This window comes from Canis lupus, chromosome 21 (assembly GCF_011100685.1).
Source record: "Canis lupus familiaris isolate Mischka breed German Shepherd chromosome 21, alternate assembly UU_Cfam_GSD_1.0, whole genome shotgun sequence".
Taxonomy (NCBI): Eukaryota; Metazoa; Chordata; class Mammalia; order Carnivora; family Canidae; genus Canis; species Canis lupus.
This window is the reverse complement of record NC_049242.1, coordinates 770,231-789,346: the sequence shown is the minus strand read 5'-3', so window position 1 is coordinate 789,346 and position 19,116 is coordinate 770,231. Positions and strand designations below refer to the sequence as shown.

Here is a 19,116-nt window from a genome sequence, read left to right as displayed (position 1 = left end):
GACCTTTCTCATTTATTGGTCTAATACTTTAATTTACAAACATAAGAGTACTTAAATGGTCTAAAAGTGACTTGAACTTTTACAGTACAATCCTACTTGCTCTTCCCTTTCAGTGTAATTTTATCAGCTAACTTTCTAAAGTTCCATATTTGGAACTAGATCATGGTGAGTTAAAAACATTAGAGGTGCCAGTGGATCAAAGTAGAATTACTTGGATCTAGTAAATGGAATCTGACAACCTCAGATAGTGGAAAGACAGGCCAGGGGCCTGCCTGTCTTCTCCCTTTCTCCTTTTCTTTCCTCCTCTTCCTCCTACGCATCTATACAGTTATCCATCTATTTTCTTAAAATTTTTGTATTGGTGTATAGCAATGTTACATTAGTTTCAGGTATGCAGCATAGTGATTTGACAGCTGTATGCATTACACCCTGCTTGCCACAAGTTAGCTACCATCTGTCACCATACAACAATGTTACAGTACCATTGGCTATATACCTATGCTGTACCTTTCATCCCGCTGACTTAGCTCAGTCCATAACTAGAAGCCTTTATCTCCTCCTTCCCCAAAGTATAGCATACTTCATGAATTTGCATGTCAACATCCTGCTAGTCTTCTTTGTATTGTGCCAATTTTAGTATGTGCTGCTGTGAAATAGGCACATATCCATTATTTTTTATTAAACTCTTTTGAATACTTAAGCAAATAATGAAGTAAAGCATTATGCATAATATTTATAGAACTTGTTTTAAATAATAATTCCTGAATCTTTGGATGGGGGAAGTAGGGATTTACATTTTGAATAGGCTTAAAAATACTTGATTCTCATTAAAGTGGTCTAGGTATTGCACTTCCAGAAACACTGAAATAAAAGCAAGGAAGAGTACTTCTTTGACCAATAAAATTTATGAGTGTGATTGCCTAATATTTATTTCATATGGACTCAAATGGAAAAAAATAAAAAAACCTTACCTGGTATGGAGTGCCTGGATGGTGCAGTCAGTTGAGCATCCAACTCTTGATTTTGGCTCAAATCATGATCTCAGGGATCGTGATCTCAGGGGTCATGAGATCAAGCCCCATGTCAGGCTCCACACTCAGAACAGAGTCTGCTTGAAATTCTCTCTCCCTCTGCCCCTCCCACTTTTGTGCTCTCCCACTCTCTCACTCTCAAATAGATAAATAAATCTTATAAAAAAATAACCTAGTGGATAACGTATTTATAGTTGGAGAAAATTATATGCCCAGGTGTGTCTTATCCCCTTTAGGATTTTATTCCACTTGCATTTGAATAAGAGTGTGCCACAAGATGGAAGGTAAAGTTGTCCTCCTTCTCCACAAAAGGCCAGCCTGGTTATAGTTTTCCCTACAAAACAATGCAATTTTAGGATAAATAAAGATCAGCTGTTAGGTTTATGACGAGTGTATGATAAAGTTGTTGTTAATCTTTTTGGTTTGACTTTGAACCATCTTTTAATTAATTCATGTTACCTGTTTTCCCCCCATCAAGAATAAACTGTTTGAAATATCTTTCTGTAGCTGGGAAATAATGATGCCCTGAAAAGAATCTGTGTGAGTGGTTCTCTAAAGTAATTATATATTAACTCATCAACACCACCAAAGAGCATAAAATGAGACATTTTCTCTTGGTCCTATCTCAGATGTACTAGATCAGAATCTCCTGGTGAGAATTCCAAAGTTCTCAGAAGGATCCTACTGTAGCCAGCCTGCCTCCCTCCATGCTTCATGAACTTTTTTGAGAATATCTGAATACGTTTGAATACATATTCAAATGACTTGTTTCACATCCTTTTTCTTACGCTGTCAAGTTTTATACATTGTTGGAGCTCACTAAGTTTTTATAAAATACTTATATTGGATATTTGATGGGAATGTTAAGAATTCAGTTTTATTCTTAAATTAGAATGTTTTGTTGTTATTGTTACCCCTAGGATGGAAAGAAGAAGTTTGACAAGGAGAGTGAAAAGTACTATTCTATTCTTGATAAACATTTAAATTTGTCTGCAAAGAAAAAGGAATCTCATTTGCAAGAGGTAAGCTTTTCCACTCAAAATGTGAAAAGAACATTAGCATTAAGTTATGTGAATTCCATATTTCCAAAGGTGATAGTATCTCAGAATCTGCTGCTCTTTATAAAATGATGACATTAAGAGTTAATTGAGCACTTACAGTGGACAGACCCTGTGCTGAGCATTTCACATGCTTTATGACCCTTAATATTAATAGTTCCAAGTAAAAGACTAGTTATTTCATACAAAGTTGAGAAAGAATGAAATAAGATTTTTTTCTTTTCTTCTTATTGGGCAATTTTTCGACAGCAGGACCTATCAAACTGATGAAATAGCTTTTTAAAAAATATCTCCTTTTAAGATACTGTTTTTGCATTAAGGGGAAAATATATACACAATTACACATTTTAAAATCTCTATTTTATATCAGTTTCCTTAAAAAACAAGTCAACAGATATTTTCACATCTTTGCATTTAAGCAGCCCATTTCTTCTTTTTTTCTGAAATATTTATTCTCATTGGTAGTTTTTAACTGTAGTAAAACAGAGTAATCCTCTTACCAAGGTATAATACAGTTCCAGTTCCAGTGATGCGATATACTTAAAAAAAATTGGACCCTCTTGCCATTATCATCTTAGCAGCAATAAAATTTTGAAGCACAGCGTACACTAAACCCCCTGAGGTGTCTGAGCTATGAGTTGGGAGTCATTGAGCTAGTTCACCAGAGGCTCCTTACTGTTCTCCAGACCTTTGCAGGGAAACTTATAGTGTGCTGAGTCTCTTCCAGTCTCTTCTTTCTCTTCTGTCTCTACTTCTAGGTATCACAGTCAAGAACTTCTTTCAATTCCTCCTTCTAATCTTTTTAGCAAAGCCATCTACCTTACTGCATTGCTTATCAAAATCAATCTGGTTCTCTGCTCCCCTATTCCTTTTCTTATTTGCCTTACCTCCATGTTTACCTACCAGGCACGCTTGACCAGTTGGTGTTTGAATGCAGTGAACCACAGTCAAAAGGCTTGGGAGGGTTACTTTTACTTCTGTTTCCTTTTTTCTGTCCTCTTATATTCTCATTGAAGGAACTGAATTTCTTCATTTAAAAACTTTTTAAAAATAAAGTTTAATATTGGGAATATATGATATTTAAACATATGTTCATCATAACAAATACCTTATTATTAACACTTATTATTAAAATAGGATACGTTAATATACAATTTGTGCTGAGGGAAAGATTTTTCTGGCTAAATTGAAAGAGTGAAAAAATTGTCATTAAGAAAAATCATATTTTGAATTTTCATAGACATATCTACTCTTATGAAATACTGTATTGTAACTTAATATTATGTTCACGTGTTCCAAACTTCTTTAATGCTCATGTACCTCTTTGGGCATTACACTACAAGAAACCTAGGAGAGACATCTACACATCTAACACTGTGTAGATGTTAGTCATGTGAAGAAAGGCTCCCCTAATTATCACCAGTACACTACCATCTGCCATATCAAGGGCTATGTCCAGGTGCCATTTTAAAAATATACTGCCTTTAAATCGGCAGTGTTTTTTAGGGTCTCTAAAGGCTTATATGTTCTTGAGATTCTTGGTGATGTGAGAGGCCACACTTAGACATTGCTTAAACCATCGAAGACATGCTAACTGTATCTTGATTTTAAAATTCTCTAGAGGATATGCTTCAATTTTCCCTGACAATCTAATTCTGTATTGGCTTGTTAGCGACCCTAAATTGCTTAGGCTATGGTAGAAAAGAATATATCTGTTCTGGTTCTATATTTAGTTGAGCCTGGAAAAAAACTATAATATGATTAGTAGCATCCTCTACTTGCCCCACTACACACGTGCACACAGGCACATATTTCTTTTCCAGAAGTCATAGCCCACAGGAGAACACAAATTGTGCCAGAGCAGCTCCTCAGAAGACATAATGTAGACAAGAAAAAATGTGCCTTGTTTTCTTTCCCTCTACCCTTCCAGCAATCAAACCTGTTGTAGAGAGATGCTGCCATACATGTGTTTAATTCTGTAACCTCCGTCCTTTTCCAGAATAACTCTGGTACTTCTGTCAGTACCCAGCTTCTTGTTTTCAGAAAGACTGCTCTGTGCCTTCTCACTTGCACAGCTGACTCCTTGTTGATTTGTTCATGGGAAATAAGTGGTTCCCCGTTTTCAGGACTGAATTTGGGATTACCTTGTGCTGGTAAAGCTACAAGACCATCAGTTTGATAGATCATTAGAGTATAAGCATAGTTAGAAACAGACTTCTTAAAATTATACACTTTATAGTAAATGAAAAGAAGTAATATTTGATGTGTAATTGGATAATTTCTTTCAAAATATGAAATAAGAGGAAGAGATCATAAAGGAAATGTAGAAAGACTAGAATGCATCAAAATAATTTTAATTCAAAAAATATTAAATCAAATCAAAAGGCTAAGTGCTTGGGAATGTGTACAACATGTGACACAGGATTACCATCACTTTTATACAAGTTGCATTTGCAAATCGGTGTGAAAAAGTCTCCTGTGGAAAAATAAGGAAGTGAGAATTTGAAAGGGCAGAGAATAGAAGGAAAGATGGTGGCAGAATAGGAGGATCTTAGGCTTGCCTCATCCCACAAATTAACTAGATAGCTATTAAATCATGCTAAACACACCAGAAATTGATCCAAAGACTTGTGGAACAAACTCCACAATTAAAAGTAGAGAAGAGGCCACATCAAAAAAGGCAGGAAGTGCAGAGACACAGTTTGGGAAAGAATGGATTCTGGCCATTGCAGTCAGGACAAGGGGAGCCATGGTTGTGGAGAAGGGCAAGAGACAAACTAACTAACACTTGGGGGAAACACACTAGGAAAATGAATTCCTTCAACGTGGATGGAACTGGAGGGTATTATGCTGAGTGAAGTAAGTCAGTCGGAGAAGGACAAACATTATATGTTCTCATTCATTTGGGGAATATAAATAATAGTGAAAGGGAATAGAAGGGAAGGGAGAAGAAATGTGTGAGAAATATCAGAAAGGGAGACAGAACGTAAAGACTGCTAACTCTGGGAAACGAACTAGGGGTGGTAGAAGGGGAGGAGGGCGGGGAGTAGGAGTGAATGGGTGACGGGCACTGGGGGTTATTCTGTATGTTAGTAAATTGAACACCAATAAAAAATAAATTAAAAAAAAAAAAAAGAAAATGAATTCCTATAGCAGTGGACTTGGAAAGTGAGAGGAGCCAAATTTCTAATTTTGTGAGTTCCAGCAACTAGTGGGGCTTACAGCTTGGAGTTCTAAAGGTCAGCAGGCTTGGCTCCTGGAGAGCCCGGAGGCAATGGGACTGCTCTTATAGAGGTGGAACAGAGAGCCTGTAGGCATACAGTGACCTGAAGAGCACCTGAGGCACCCAGTGGAGAGGTTATTTGCTCATCTTGGAGCATGTCCCAGAGATGCAGCTTCACAAAGAGACGCCTCTAGGAACAAAGGACCTGACAGGCACCATTTCCCTCCCCCACCCTTCAGCATAGTCTCAGAGCCACCTGTGTGAACCACTGTGGGGCAGACACTACCTACATTGCTTACCCAAGCCCTGCCCCCCATGCTCTAGTGGAACTGCCCTTCCAGTTGTGCTTGCCTTGGTCCCAGAACATCAGGATGCCACCTGCAGAAGATTAGCCAAAATCTTTGCTAACACTGCATCCCCAAAGGCAAGAGTTTTCTGGAGCTAGGTTCTGGCAGCAGTAACAGTATATCTCATTTCACAAGCAGACTAGAACACATCTAGTTAAAACACACCACATTCAGACGGGGACCAAACACTGCCTACAACAGGCAAAGAAACCTCTGTAGATGACTGGCCTGAAGGATAAAGCAGCCAGGTCACAACAGCAGAGCATGTGCAGCACACATTGGAGATACTTCCAGAAGTTCCAGGCCTTGGGGAACAGGGGACACTATATAGAGCACTGCAGGACCTCATCTTTATAAGGCCATTACCCTCAAAAACAAGAGATATAGCTGACTTTCCTAAAATGAGAAGACAGAAAAATTTGTCCCAAATGAAAGAACAGGACAAGGCCATGGCCAGAGATCTAAATGAAACATGTAAGTAACAAGGCTGATAGAGAATTTAAAGTAATGGACATAAAGATACCTATTGGACTTGAGAAAAGGACTGGAGGATATGAGTGAGACCCTTAACACAGAGATAAGGGATAACATAGCGGAGATAAAGGACTCAATAAATGAAGTAAAAAGCAAGTTTGGTGGAATGAATAGCATGATGGAAGAAGCAGAGGAACAAATTAATGACCTAGAGGTCAAAGTAATGGAAAGTAATCAAGCTGAACAACAGCAACAAAAAAAAGAATTATGCAAAATGAGAATAGACTGAGGGAACTCAGTGACTCCATTAAACATATTAACATTACTATGGAAGTCGCAGTAGAAGACAGAGAAAAGGGGGCAGAAAACTAATTCAACATAATAATAGCTAAACACTCCCCTAATCTGGTAAGGAAACAGATACCCAGACCCAAGAAGCACAGAGAACTACCAACAAAATCAACAGAAGCAGATCCACACCGGGACATATTGTGATAAAAATGGCAAATACAGTGATAAAAATAAATGGATTTTTCAACAGAAACTTTCCAAGCCAAAGGGAGTGGCATGATACATTCACAGTGCTGCATGGGAAAAATGTGCAGCCAAGAATACTCTAGCTAGCTAGGCTATCATTCAATTCAATTAGAAGGAGAATAAAGAGTTTCTCAGACAAATAAAAGCTAGAAGAGTTTATTATCAGTAAACCAGCCCTGCAAGAAATACTGAAGGGAGCTCTTTGTTGGAAAGGAAAGACCATAAATAAGTGGGAGTATGAAGGAAGGGAACAAAAAATAAAGCAGTAAAAATGAATATTTTTTATAAAGTCTCAGTCAAGGACCCACAAAATAAATGCTGTGAAACAAGATACCATGTACCTAAAACATGGGGAGGAGGGGAGTAAGAATGGATTCATCTTGATACAGATTCCTATATGCAGATGTTATATACAAGGCTAATGGTAAACACAAATCAATGGAGCACCTGGATGGCTCAGTAGTTGAGCTTCTGCCTTTGGCTCAGGTCATGAGATCAAGTCCTGCATCGGGCTCCCTCCCCACAGAGAGCCTGCCGCTACCTCTGCCTGTGTCACTGCCTCTCTCTGTGTGTCTCTTATGAATAAATAAAATCTTTTAAAAAACCACACATCAAAAACCATTAATACATATGCAAGGAATAAAGAGAAAGAAATCCAAATATATCACTAAAGAAAACCAGCAAACCATGAAAGAAAGACAGAGGATCAGATAAATCTTGAGAAACAACCACAAAACAGGTAATAGAATGACGATAAGTACATATTTACAAATAATTACTTTGAATGTAAATATATTAAATGCACACTATCAAAAGGCAATATGACAGAATGGATGAAAAAGTGAGACCCATCACTTATACTGTCTACAAGAGACTCATTTTAGACCGAAAGACTCCTGCAGATTGAAAGTGAGTAGCAGGAGTGGAGTAGCAATACTTATATCAGACAAAGAAAACTTTAAAAAACAAATAGTGTGACAAGAGACAAAGAAAGACACTATATAATAATAATAAAAGGGACAGTCCATCAAGAAGATATAACAATTGTAAATTCTCATGCACCCAACATGTGAGCACCCCAATACACAAAATGATTAATAACAAACATAAAGGAACAAATTGATGGTGATAGAATGCTACAACAATACTTACCTAAATTCACAAGTCATCTAAACAGAAATTTAGGAAGGAAACAATGGCTTTGAATGACACACTGACCCAGATGGATTTCACAGATACATTCAGAACATTCCATCCTGAAATAGCAGAATACACTGTCTTTTCAAGTGCACATGGAATGTTCTCCAGGATAGATCACATATTAGCCCACAAAACAAACCTCAACAAATTAAAAAAGATCTAATTCATACCATGAATGTTTTCTGATCACAACACTATGAAGCTAGAAGTCACCACAAGAAAATATTTGGAAAGACCACCCATGCATGGGGGGTAAGTAACATGCTACCAAACAATGAATGAATCCAGCAAGAAATCAAAGAATAAACTAAAAAGCACACGTAAACAAGATGAAAACGCAATAGTTCAAAACATCTTGGATGCAGCAAAAGCAGTTCTAAGAGGAAAGTTTACAGCAATACAGATCTACCTGAAGAAGCAAGAAATCTCAAACAACCTAACATTACAACTAGAAAAAGAACATGAGACAGAACCCAAAACCAGCAGAAAGAAGGGAATATTAAAGATTAGAGCAGAAATAAATGATATAGAAACTTTAAAAAAGCAATAGAACAAATACTTGAAACCAGGAGCTAGTTCTTTAAAAAAAATCAATAAAATTGATAAACCTTTAGTCAGACTTCTCAAGAAGAAAGAGAAAGTACTAAACAGAATCACAAATGAGAGAGGGGAGATAACAACTGACACTACAGAAATACAATAATAAGAGAATATTATGAAAAACTATATGCTAACAAATTGGACAACCTGGAAGAAATGTATAAATTCCTAGCAACATATAACTTACCAAAACTGAACCACGAAGAAATGGGAAATTTGCAAAGAATAATAACCAGAAAACAAATTGAATCAGTAATCAAAAAATTCCCAAAGCTAAAATCCAGTATCAGATAGCTTCACAGGAAAGTTCTACCAAACATTAAAGAATAGTTAATATCTATTTTTCTCAAAGTATTCCAAAAAAAAAAATAGAAAAGGAAGGAAAACGTCCAAATTTATTCTAGGAGGACAGCATTACCCTGATACCAAAACCAGATAACAACACCACACACAGAAAATGAGTACTACAGGCCAATATCTCTGATAAACATAGATACAAAAATCCTCAACAAAATACTAGCAAACAGAAGTCAACAATACATTAAAAAATCATTACCACAACTGAGTGGGATTTATTCCTGGTATGCAAGGCTGGTTCAGTATTCACAAATCAATCAACATCATATATTATATCAGTAAGAACCGTATTCATTTTAATGGAAGCAGAAAAATCATTTGATATAGTACAACACCCATTTGTGATAAAAACCTTCAGCAAAATAGGTTTAGAGGGAATACATACCTCATGACTCCATTAAAAACTATTAGAACTGATAAACAAATTCAATAAAGTCGCATGATACAAAAAATAATGCACAGAAATCTATTGCATTTTTATACAATAATTAAGAGGCAAAAAGAGAAATTAAGAAAAAAATCTTGGAACACCTGGGCTCAGGTGGTTAAGCATCTGCCTTCAGCTCGGGTCATGATCTCAGGGTACTGGGATTGAGTCCTGCGTCAGGCTCCCTGCTTGGCAAGGAGTGTGCTTCTCCCTTTACCCCTCCTCCCTGCTTATGCTCTCTCTCTCTCAAATAAATAAATAAAATCTTTTTAAAAATCTCATTTACAATTGCACCCAAAATAAGATACCTGGAATTAACCTAACCAGAGATGAAACCTGTACTCTAAAAACTAAAAACACTGCTAAAAGAAATTGAAGATGGCAGAGATGCAAAGACAGTCTATGTTCATGGATTGGAAGAACAAATATTGTTAACATGTGTATACTACTCAAAGCAATCTACAAATTCAATGAAATCCCCATCAAGATACAGCATTTTTCACAGGAAATAATAGTACAAATAATTGTAAAATTTGTATGGAACCATGAAAGACCCCGAATAGACAAAGTAATCTTGAAAAAGAAAGCAAAACCTTGGAAGTATCACAATTCCAGGCCTTAAGTTGTACTAAAGAGCTGTAGTCCTCAAGACAGTATGGTACTGGCACAGAAACAGATCAATGGAACAGGATTAGAGGACCCAGAAATAAACCCATAATTATATAGCCAGTTAATCTTTGACAATGGAGGAGAGAATGCCCAATAGAAAAAAGGTGGTGGCTGAACAAATAGTGTTGGGAAAACGGGACAGCAACATGCCAAGAATGAAACAGGACCACTTTCTTACACCATACACAAAAATACATTCAAAATGGATTAAAGACCTAAATATGAGACCTGAAACTGTAAAAATCCTAGAAGAAAGCACAAGTAGTAATTTCTCCAACTTTGGCCATAACAACATTTTTCTGGGTATTTCCTGAGGCAAGAACACTACTTGGATTACATCAAATATAAAAAGTTTCTTCACAGCAAAGTAAACAACCAACAAAAACTAAAAGGCAACCTACAAAATGGGAGATGTTTGCAAACACCGTATCTGATAAAGGGTTAGTATCCAAAATATATAGAGAACTTGTAAAACTCAGCACCCAAAAGCCAAGTAATCCAGTTAAAAAATGAACAGGAAACATGAACAAACATTTTTCCAAAGAAACATACAGATGGCCAACAGACACATGAAAAGATGCACATCATTACTTATCATCGGGGAAATGCAAATCAAAAGTGCAACTCAACCCTGTCAGAGTGGCTAAAATAAAAAATACGAAAAAGTGTTGGTGAGGATGTGGAGAAAAACGAACTCTCTCGTATTGTTGGTAAGAATGCAAACTGGTGTAGCCATTGTGGAAACATTATGGAGGTTCCTCAGAAAGTCAAAAATAGAACTACCATATAATCCAGTAATCAGGCTACTGGGTATATAACCAAAGGATACAAAAACACGAATTTAAAGGGATACATACATCCTTCTGTATATCGCAGAACTATTTACAATGGCCAAAATATGAAAGCTGCCTGGTGTCCATCCGTAGATGAATGATAAAGAAGTGGGATGTGTATATATACCTACACATATCTGTACATAAACATATATAACGGAATAGTATTATATATATATATGTTATACTGTTATACAGTAATACTATTATCTATAATGGATTATTACTCAGTCAAAAATAATGAAATATTGCCATGTGTACTAGTGTGGATGAAAGTAGGGAGTATAATAAGCGAAATAACTCAGTCAGAGGAAAACACAGACCATATAATTTCACACATATTTTAAGGCACAAAACCTGTATGGAAGTGTTACTGCTATGTTGCACCTGAAACTATCACACTGTGTGAACTGGAAATACATGAAAACCTTTAAAAAAAAAAAAAAGTGGGCGCTAGCAGCAAGATGGGGGAGAATAAGGTTCCCCCCAGTCACCCGTCCCCACCAACTTCCCTAGAGAAGTTTCAGATCATCCTGAAAACCTACGAATTTGACCTGAGATTTAAAGAGAGAACAGCTGGAACGCTACAAAGAAGAGAGTTTGCGCTTCTAGCAAGGTAGGAAGGAGGGAAAAAAAATAAAAAGGAATCCAGTGGGGGAGGGGCCCCGCGAGGAGCCGGGCTAAGGCCCTGGGGCCAGAGCCTCCGCGACAGGAGAGCCCGGGCCCGGAGAAGCAGGGAGCCTAAAACTCGGCACCGGATTCTTCCTGGACAGAAGAGCACTTAGCAGGGAAACCGGGCAGAACCGCAGGAGGGGCGGTGGGGCCTCCAGGCCCCCAGGGGCACCAACAGGGAGGTGCGGGAGGTGCGCCCGGGGAAGAGCCTGCACACACCGACAAGCTCGGGGAAGGGCTGCAGCGCCCCCGGAGGGGCCTCGGGAGAAGCTCAGGCGGGGCTCCTGCCGGAGGGGGCTGCGCCCTGCTGCCTTTAAGAGCCGTGGCCCAGCAGCAATGCCAGCAGCACAAGGGATCCCAGGGCGCCGAGCGGACACAGCCCAGGATCCTGCACTCACCCCGGGATTGGCAGAGGTGGGGAGGGCACAGGACAGCGAGGACTCTCCTGCCAGCGCCGGGCGCCCCCAACCTGTACAGACCAGCACCACCCCCAGGAGCATCCAGGCCAGTGTGGACTGGGAGCTGCGGTAGTTACTGCGGGAGCTGACTCTAGGGCTGGAGAGCTGGCCGCTGCCAGTGTTGTTCCTCCTGGTGTCCCCCAGTGCCTGGGACAAAGCGGCCCCCCAGGGAACAAAGGCCTCACAGGATAAACAGCTCCCACTGAGCCGTGCACCTGTTGGGGGGCGGGGCATCTCCCCCAAGGGCACACACAGGAGAATCAGCACAGCAGGTCCATCCCCCCAGAAGACCAGCTGGAAGGTAAGGGGAAGAACAAGTTCTTGGCGGAGCATTGCTGGAAAGCTCCAGGGGAGGTTGAGGGATTTACAGTATATAGAACCAGAGAATACTCCTTCATGCTTTTGTTTTGGTTTGCTTTCGTTTGGTTTCTTTTCTTTTTTTTTTTTCTTCCTTTTTCCAATACAACTCGTTTTTACCCTCTGCACTGAGCAAAATGACTAGAAAGAAGAACTCACCACAAAAGAAAGAATCTAATCTTCCCTAACTTGCGGAGGGAAACAAGCATTCAGATCCAGGAGGTAGAGATATCCCCCCTAAAATCAATAAAAAACGTTCAAAACCTTGACATCTAATAGTGATACTTAACAAATTCCAAAGATAAAGACAAAATCCTTAAAGCAGCAAGAAACAAGAGATCCTTAACTTAAATGGGGAGGAATATTAGGGTAACAGCAGACCTCTCTCTCCACAGAGACCTGGCAGGCCAGAAAGGGCTGGCAGGATATATTCAGGTCCTAAATGAGAAGAACATGCAACCAAGAATACTTTATCCAGCAAGGCTCTCATTCAGAATAGAAGGAGAGATAAAGAGCTTCCAACATAGGCAGACACTGAAAGAATATGTGACCACCAAACCAGCTCTGCAAGAAATATTAAAGGGGAAGAAAGAGGAAGCCCAAAGAAATAATCCACAAAAACAGGGACTGAATAGGTATCTTGATGACACTAAATTCATAACTTTCAATAGTAACTCTGAACGTGAATGGGCTTAATGATCTCATCAAAAGACGCAGGGTTTCAGACTGGATAAAATAGCAAACCCATCTACTTGCTGTCTACAAGAGACTCATTTTAGACCTAAGGAACACCTCCAGCCTGAGAATGAAAGGTTGGAGAACCATTTACCATTCATATGGTCCTCAAAAGAAAGCAGGAGTAGCAATCCTCGTATCAGATAAATTAAAGTTTGTCCCAAGGACTCTTGTAAGAGATTAAGAGGGACACTATATCATACTTAAAGGATCTATCCAACAAGAGGACCTAACAATCATGAATATTTAGGCCCCTAATGTGGGAGCTGCCAAGTATATCAAACAATTAATAACCAAAGTAAAGACACACTTAGATAATAATACACTTATACTGGGAGACTTCAACATGGCACTTTCTGCAAATGACTGATTTTTCTAAGCACAACATCTCCAAAGAAACAAGAGCTTTAAATGATACACTGGAACAGTGGATTTCACAAATATTTACAGAACTTTGCATCCAAACGCAACTGAATACACATTCTCCTCAAGTACACAAGGAACTTTCCCCAGAATAGACCACATACTGGGTCAAAAATCAGGTCTTAACCGATATTAAAAGATTGGGATTGTCCCCTGCATATTTTCAGACCACAATGCTTTGAAAATTGAACTCAATCACGAGAAGAAATTTGGAAGAAATTCAAACACGTGGGGACTAAAGACCATCCTCTAAAAGATGAAAGGGTCAACCAGGAAATTAGAGAAGAATTAAAAAGATTCATGGAAACTAATGAAAATGAAGATATAACTTTTCAAAATCTTTGGGATACAGCAAAAGCAGTCCTGAAAGGGAAATATATCGCAATACAAACATCCCTCAAAATATTGGAATAAACTCAAATACACAAGCTAACCCTTCCACCTAAAGGAACTGGAGAAAGAACAGCAAATAAAACCTACACCAAGCAGAAGTAGAGAGTTAATAAAGATTCAAGCAGAACTCCATGAAATAGAGACCCAAAGAACTGTAGAACAGATTAACAAAACCAGGAGTTGGTTCTTTGAAAGAATTAAGATAGATAAACCATTAGGCAGCCTTATTAAAAGCAAAAGAGAAAAGACTCTAATTAATAAAATCACAAATGAAAAAGGAGAGATCACAATCAATACCCAGGAAATACAAACAATTTTAAAAACATATTATGAGCAGCTATATGCCAATAAATTAGGCAATCTAGAAGAAATGGATGCATTTTTGGAAAACCACAAACTACCAAAACTGGAACAGGAAGAAATAGAAAACCTGAACAGGCCAATAACCAGGGAGGAAATTGAAGCAGTCATCAAAAACCTCCCAAGACACAAAAGTCCAGTTGGCTTCCAGGGAAATTTTATCAAACATGTAAAGAAGAAACAATACGTATTCTACTAAAGCTGTTCCAAAAGATAGAAAGGGATGGAATACTTCCAAAACTCATTCTATGAGGCCAGCATCACCTTAATTCCAAAACCAGACAAAGCCCCACCAAAAAGGAGAATTATAGACCATTATCTCTGATGAACACAGATGCAGAAATTCTCAACAAGATACTAGCCAGTCGGATCCACAGTACATTAAGAAAATTATTCACCATGACCAAATGGGATTTATCCCGGGATGCAAGGCTGGTTTGTTGATTGCTTCACTCGTAAAGCAATCAGCATGATAGATCATATCACCAAAAGAAAAAACAAGAACCATATCACCCTCTCAATAGATGCAGAGAAAGCATTTGACAAAATACAGACTCCATTCCTGATCAAAACTCTTGAGAGTGTAGGGATAGAGGGAACATTCCTCAGCATCTTAAAAAGCCATCTACGAAAAGCCCACAGCAAATATCATTCTCACTGGGGAAGCACTGGGAGCCTTTCCCCTAAGATCAGGAACAAGACAGGCATGTCCACTCTCACCACTGCTATTCAACATAGTACTGGAAGTCCTAGCCTCAGCAACCAGGCAACAAAGAGAAATAAAAGGCATTCAAATTGGCAAAGAAGAGGTCAAAGTCTCCATCTTTGCAGATGACATGATACTGTACGTAGAAAACCCAAAAAACTCTGCCCCAAGATTGCTAGAACTCATACAGCAATTTGGTAGCGTGGCAGGATACAAAATCAATGCCCAGAAATCAGTGGCATTTCTATACACTAACAATGAGAGTGAAGAAAGTGAAATTAAGGAGTGAATTCCATTTATAATTGCACCCAAAAGTCTCCCAGTATTATGTATTATGAGATCCCTAGGAATCAACCTCACCAAAGAGGTAAAGGATCTATACCCTAAAAACTACAGAACACTTCTGAAAGAAATTGAGGAAGACACAAAGAGATGGAAAAACATTCCATGCTCATGTATTGGCAGAATTAATATGGTGGAAATGTCAATGTTACCCAGGGCAATGTACATGTTTAATGCAATCCCTATCAAAATACCATGGACTTTCTTCAGAGAGTTGGACTAAGTAATCTTAAGATTTGTGTAGAGTCAGAAAAGACCCCGAATAGCCAGGGGAATATTGAAAGAGAAAACTAGAGCCAGGGGCATCACAATGCCAGATTTCAGGTTGTCCTACAAAGCTGTGATAATCAAGACAGTGTGGTACCAGCACAAAAACAGACACATAGATCAATGGAACAGAATAGAGAACCCAGAAGTGGACCCTCAACTCTATGGTCAACTAACAAAGCAGGAAAGACTATCCACTGGATAAAGGACAGTCTCTTCAATAAATGGTGCTGGAAAAAATTGGACAGCCACGTGCAAAGGCATGAAACTAGACCAATCTTTTACACCATACATAAAGATAAACTCAAAATGGATGAAAGATCTAAATGTGAGAGAAGAATCCATCAAAAACCTAAAGGAGAACACAGGCAACACCCTTTTTGAACTCGGCCACAGCAACTTCTTGCAAGATACATCTATGAAGGCAAGAGAAACAAAAGCAAAAATGAATTATTGGTACTTCATCAAGATAAAAAGCTTTTGCACAGCAAAGGATACAGTCAACAAAACTCCAAGACAACCTACAGAATGGGAGAAGATATTTGCAAATGACGTATCAGATAAAGGGCCAGTATCCAAGATCTATAAAGAACTTATTAAACTTAACAGTAAAGAAACAATCCAATCATGAAATGGGCAAAAGACATGAAGAGAAATCTCATAGAGGAAGACATAGACATGGCCAACAAGCACATGAGAAAATGCTCCGCATCACTGGCCATCAGGGAAATACAAATCAAAACCACAATGAGATCCCACCTCACACCAGTGAGAAGGGAAAATTAACAAGGCAGGAAACCACAAATGTTGGAAAGGATGTGGATAAGGGGAACCCTCCTGCACTGTTGGTGGGAACGTGCACCGGTGCAGCCACTCTGGAAAACCGTGTGGAGGTTCCTCAAAGAGTTAAAAATAGACCTGCCCTACGACCCAGCAATTGCACTGTTGGGGATTTACCCCAAAGATACAGATGCAGAGAAACGCCGGGACACCTGCACCCCGATGTTTCTAGCAGCAATGTCCGCAATAGCCAAACTGTGGAAGGAGCCTCGGTGTCCATCGAAAGATGAATGGATGAAGAAGATGTGGTCTATGTATACAATGGAATATTCCTCAGCCATTAGAAACGACAAATACCCACCATTTGCTTCGACGTGGATGGAACTGGAGGGTATTATAGTGAAATAAGGGAGTGAAATAAGTCAATCGGAGAAGGATGAACATTATATGGTCTCATTCATTTGGGGAATATAAAAAATAGTGTGGTGAACAAGATTAAATGGGAAAGGAGAGAAAATGAGTGGGAAATCACAGTGAGGGTGACAGAGCATGAAACACACCTAACTCTGCGAAAGGAACAAGGGGTAGTTGAAGGGGTTGTGGGGGGTTTGGGGCACCGAGGGGGGGGCACTTGACGGGATGAGCACTGGGTATTATGCTATATGCTGGCAAATCAAACTCTAATAAAAAATATATACAAAAAATAAATTAATTAAATAAAATAAAGAAATAAAGAAATAAAAAAGCAAAGGTGAAAAACACACACACACACGAATCAAACTCTTAAGTACAGAGAAGAAAGTGACTGCTACCACAGGAGAAGAAAGCACGGGAGGGTGAGTGATAGTAGGTTATAGGAATCGAGGAGTGCACTTGTTTGATGAGCCCTGGGTGATGTATGGAATTGTTGAATCACTGTATTGTATACCTGTATGTTAATTGAAATTAAAATTTAAAAAGTTTTTTTGTTTTTTATAGATTTTATTTATTTATTTATTCATGAGAGGGAAAGAGAGAGAGAGAGAGAGAGGCAGAGACACAGGCAGTGGGAGAAGCAGGCTCTATGCAGGGAGCTTGACATGTTACTTGATTCTGGGTCTTCAGGATCAAGCCCTGTACTGAAGGTGGTGCTAAACCGCTGAGCCCTCCGGGCTGCCCTAAGTTTTGTTTTGTTTTGTTTTAATTTAAGAAGTTTTTAAAAGAATATAAAAGGGCATTTCATCAAAGAAGAAATATAAACCATTATAAGCATTTTAAGTGTCTTTTTTTGTATAAGCGTTTTAAGTTTCAATGTCATATGTCCCAAGAAAATGATGCAATTTAGTAATTGCAGCAGGATAGTATTGTGACTTATGAGAAGATAGCATACATAGTTAGTGAAAGTATGAGAAACTAAGTATACTTTTGCTTTTCTGGTGAGAACATAAACTCTTTCAGTCAGTCCTGAAGTAAATTTGGCTACTTTTTCAACAAAGTTTAAATGAGCAAGATAATTGAAATGATTTATATTGGTCAGAATTTACTTAAGAGTAATGATCAGTCATGAGCAAAAAACCAAATTGTATAAATATGTTGATGTGAGAGTTATTCACAGTGTAAAAATTCAGAAACATCAGTAGTGGCACAAATGAATGATTGGAGTAAATATACCAATGTAGCTTCATGAAAATGGAATGTAACATGATTGTAAAAAGTTTATTTGCAAATTATGTAAAGACATTGAAAAATATTCATTAGATTAAATTGGGGAAAAAATTAGAGTTTAAAGCAGAATATACAGTATTTTTCAGGTTTAAGTTTGTGTGTTGCATATCAAGATATTAACATTTGGAGTATAATTCATATTTTTAGATTTATGTTATGATAATAATAAGTAAGCTTACAATAATGAATAGTTCTTCTATAATCCAGAAAAGAAACGATAAAAAGAGTTTCTTGTAGAAAGTCAGATTTTGGTTTTCCATGTTCACTAAAGTCTTTCAACAGGTTCCTCTTATCCCCACTTCCTAAATGAAGGGAATGCCTTCAATTCTACCTTCATGCCTCTGTTATTATAGTCTCTGTGTCCTGAAATCTCTTCTTCTGTACCCTCTGTAACATCTTAATGGATGTCTCCTGGGTCATGATTTCATCACACCTGGCCAGCTGCACTGCCTGCTGCTGGTTCCCAGGACTTCAGACTATCACTTCTTAATGAATGTGTGAAATTTCACATCATGATTTTTGCAGATTTGCTCCTACTTCTCGTTGCTTTAATTCTCTGTTAATGCTGACATTTTTTCTTGTGATCAAAATTATCTTTAGCTTTTTCTCACCCCTTCCTTCTCATACCCACATCTTTCAACTTCCTTTTCTTACTGGGATTTATAAACACCTATCAAATAAGTGCTGTTTTATCATTAAATCACCCAGCCCTGCCTTTTAATCAATATATCCAACACTATCCCTACTTTAACCTTCTTGAAATGCTGCTTTGACAAATCAATGTCTTCTCAAGTTTCTGTCCCCTCTATATGATGAAGTTTGTGCTCATTCTATCTTATGCGATAATTCTCAGTTCTTATTATTCTTACCTTGCAATCTACTGAAACATAACTTTCCTTGACTCTATTCCCTCTCTCAAATTCCTCTCCTTTTATCTCCACCTGCTTTAAATCTCTTCATTTTTCAGAGTCCAGCTTAAATTCTTTCTCCTTTGCAGGTGATTTGACAAATATCACATGAAGCTTTTTCTTAAGTTTATCTTAAGTTGATGTAGGTAGCTTATTGTGGTTGGGGAGGAATTTAAGTATCTGAAGAACTATATGATTTTCTTAAGAAATTAACTTGTTTTTTTAGCAGGATGACTTTACAGTTCCCTTTGTCTT

At 38.3% G+C, this 19,116-nt stretch overlaps 1 protein-coding gene across 7 annotated transcripts in view; it reads left to right on the top strand.

Annotated features, from left to right (window-relative positions):
• ARHGAP42 (Rho GTPase activating protein 42) overlaps window positions 1-19,116 on the top strand; it is a 287,856-nt gene that overhangs the window by 180,951 nt on the left and 87,789 nt on the right. For all 7 annotated transcript variants that reach the window (XM_038568209.1, XM_038568211.1, XM_038568212.1 and 4 more), the window contains one exon: window positions 1,952-2,053. In XM_038568209.1, coding sequence (XP_038424137.1) covers window positions 1,952-2,053 — 102 coding nt within the window. The remainder of the gene's footprint in view (window positions 1-1,951; window positions 2,054-19,116) is intronic.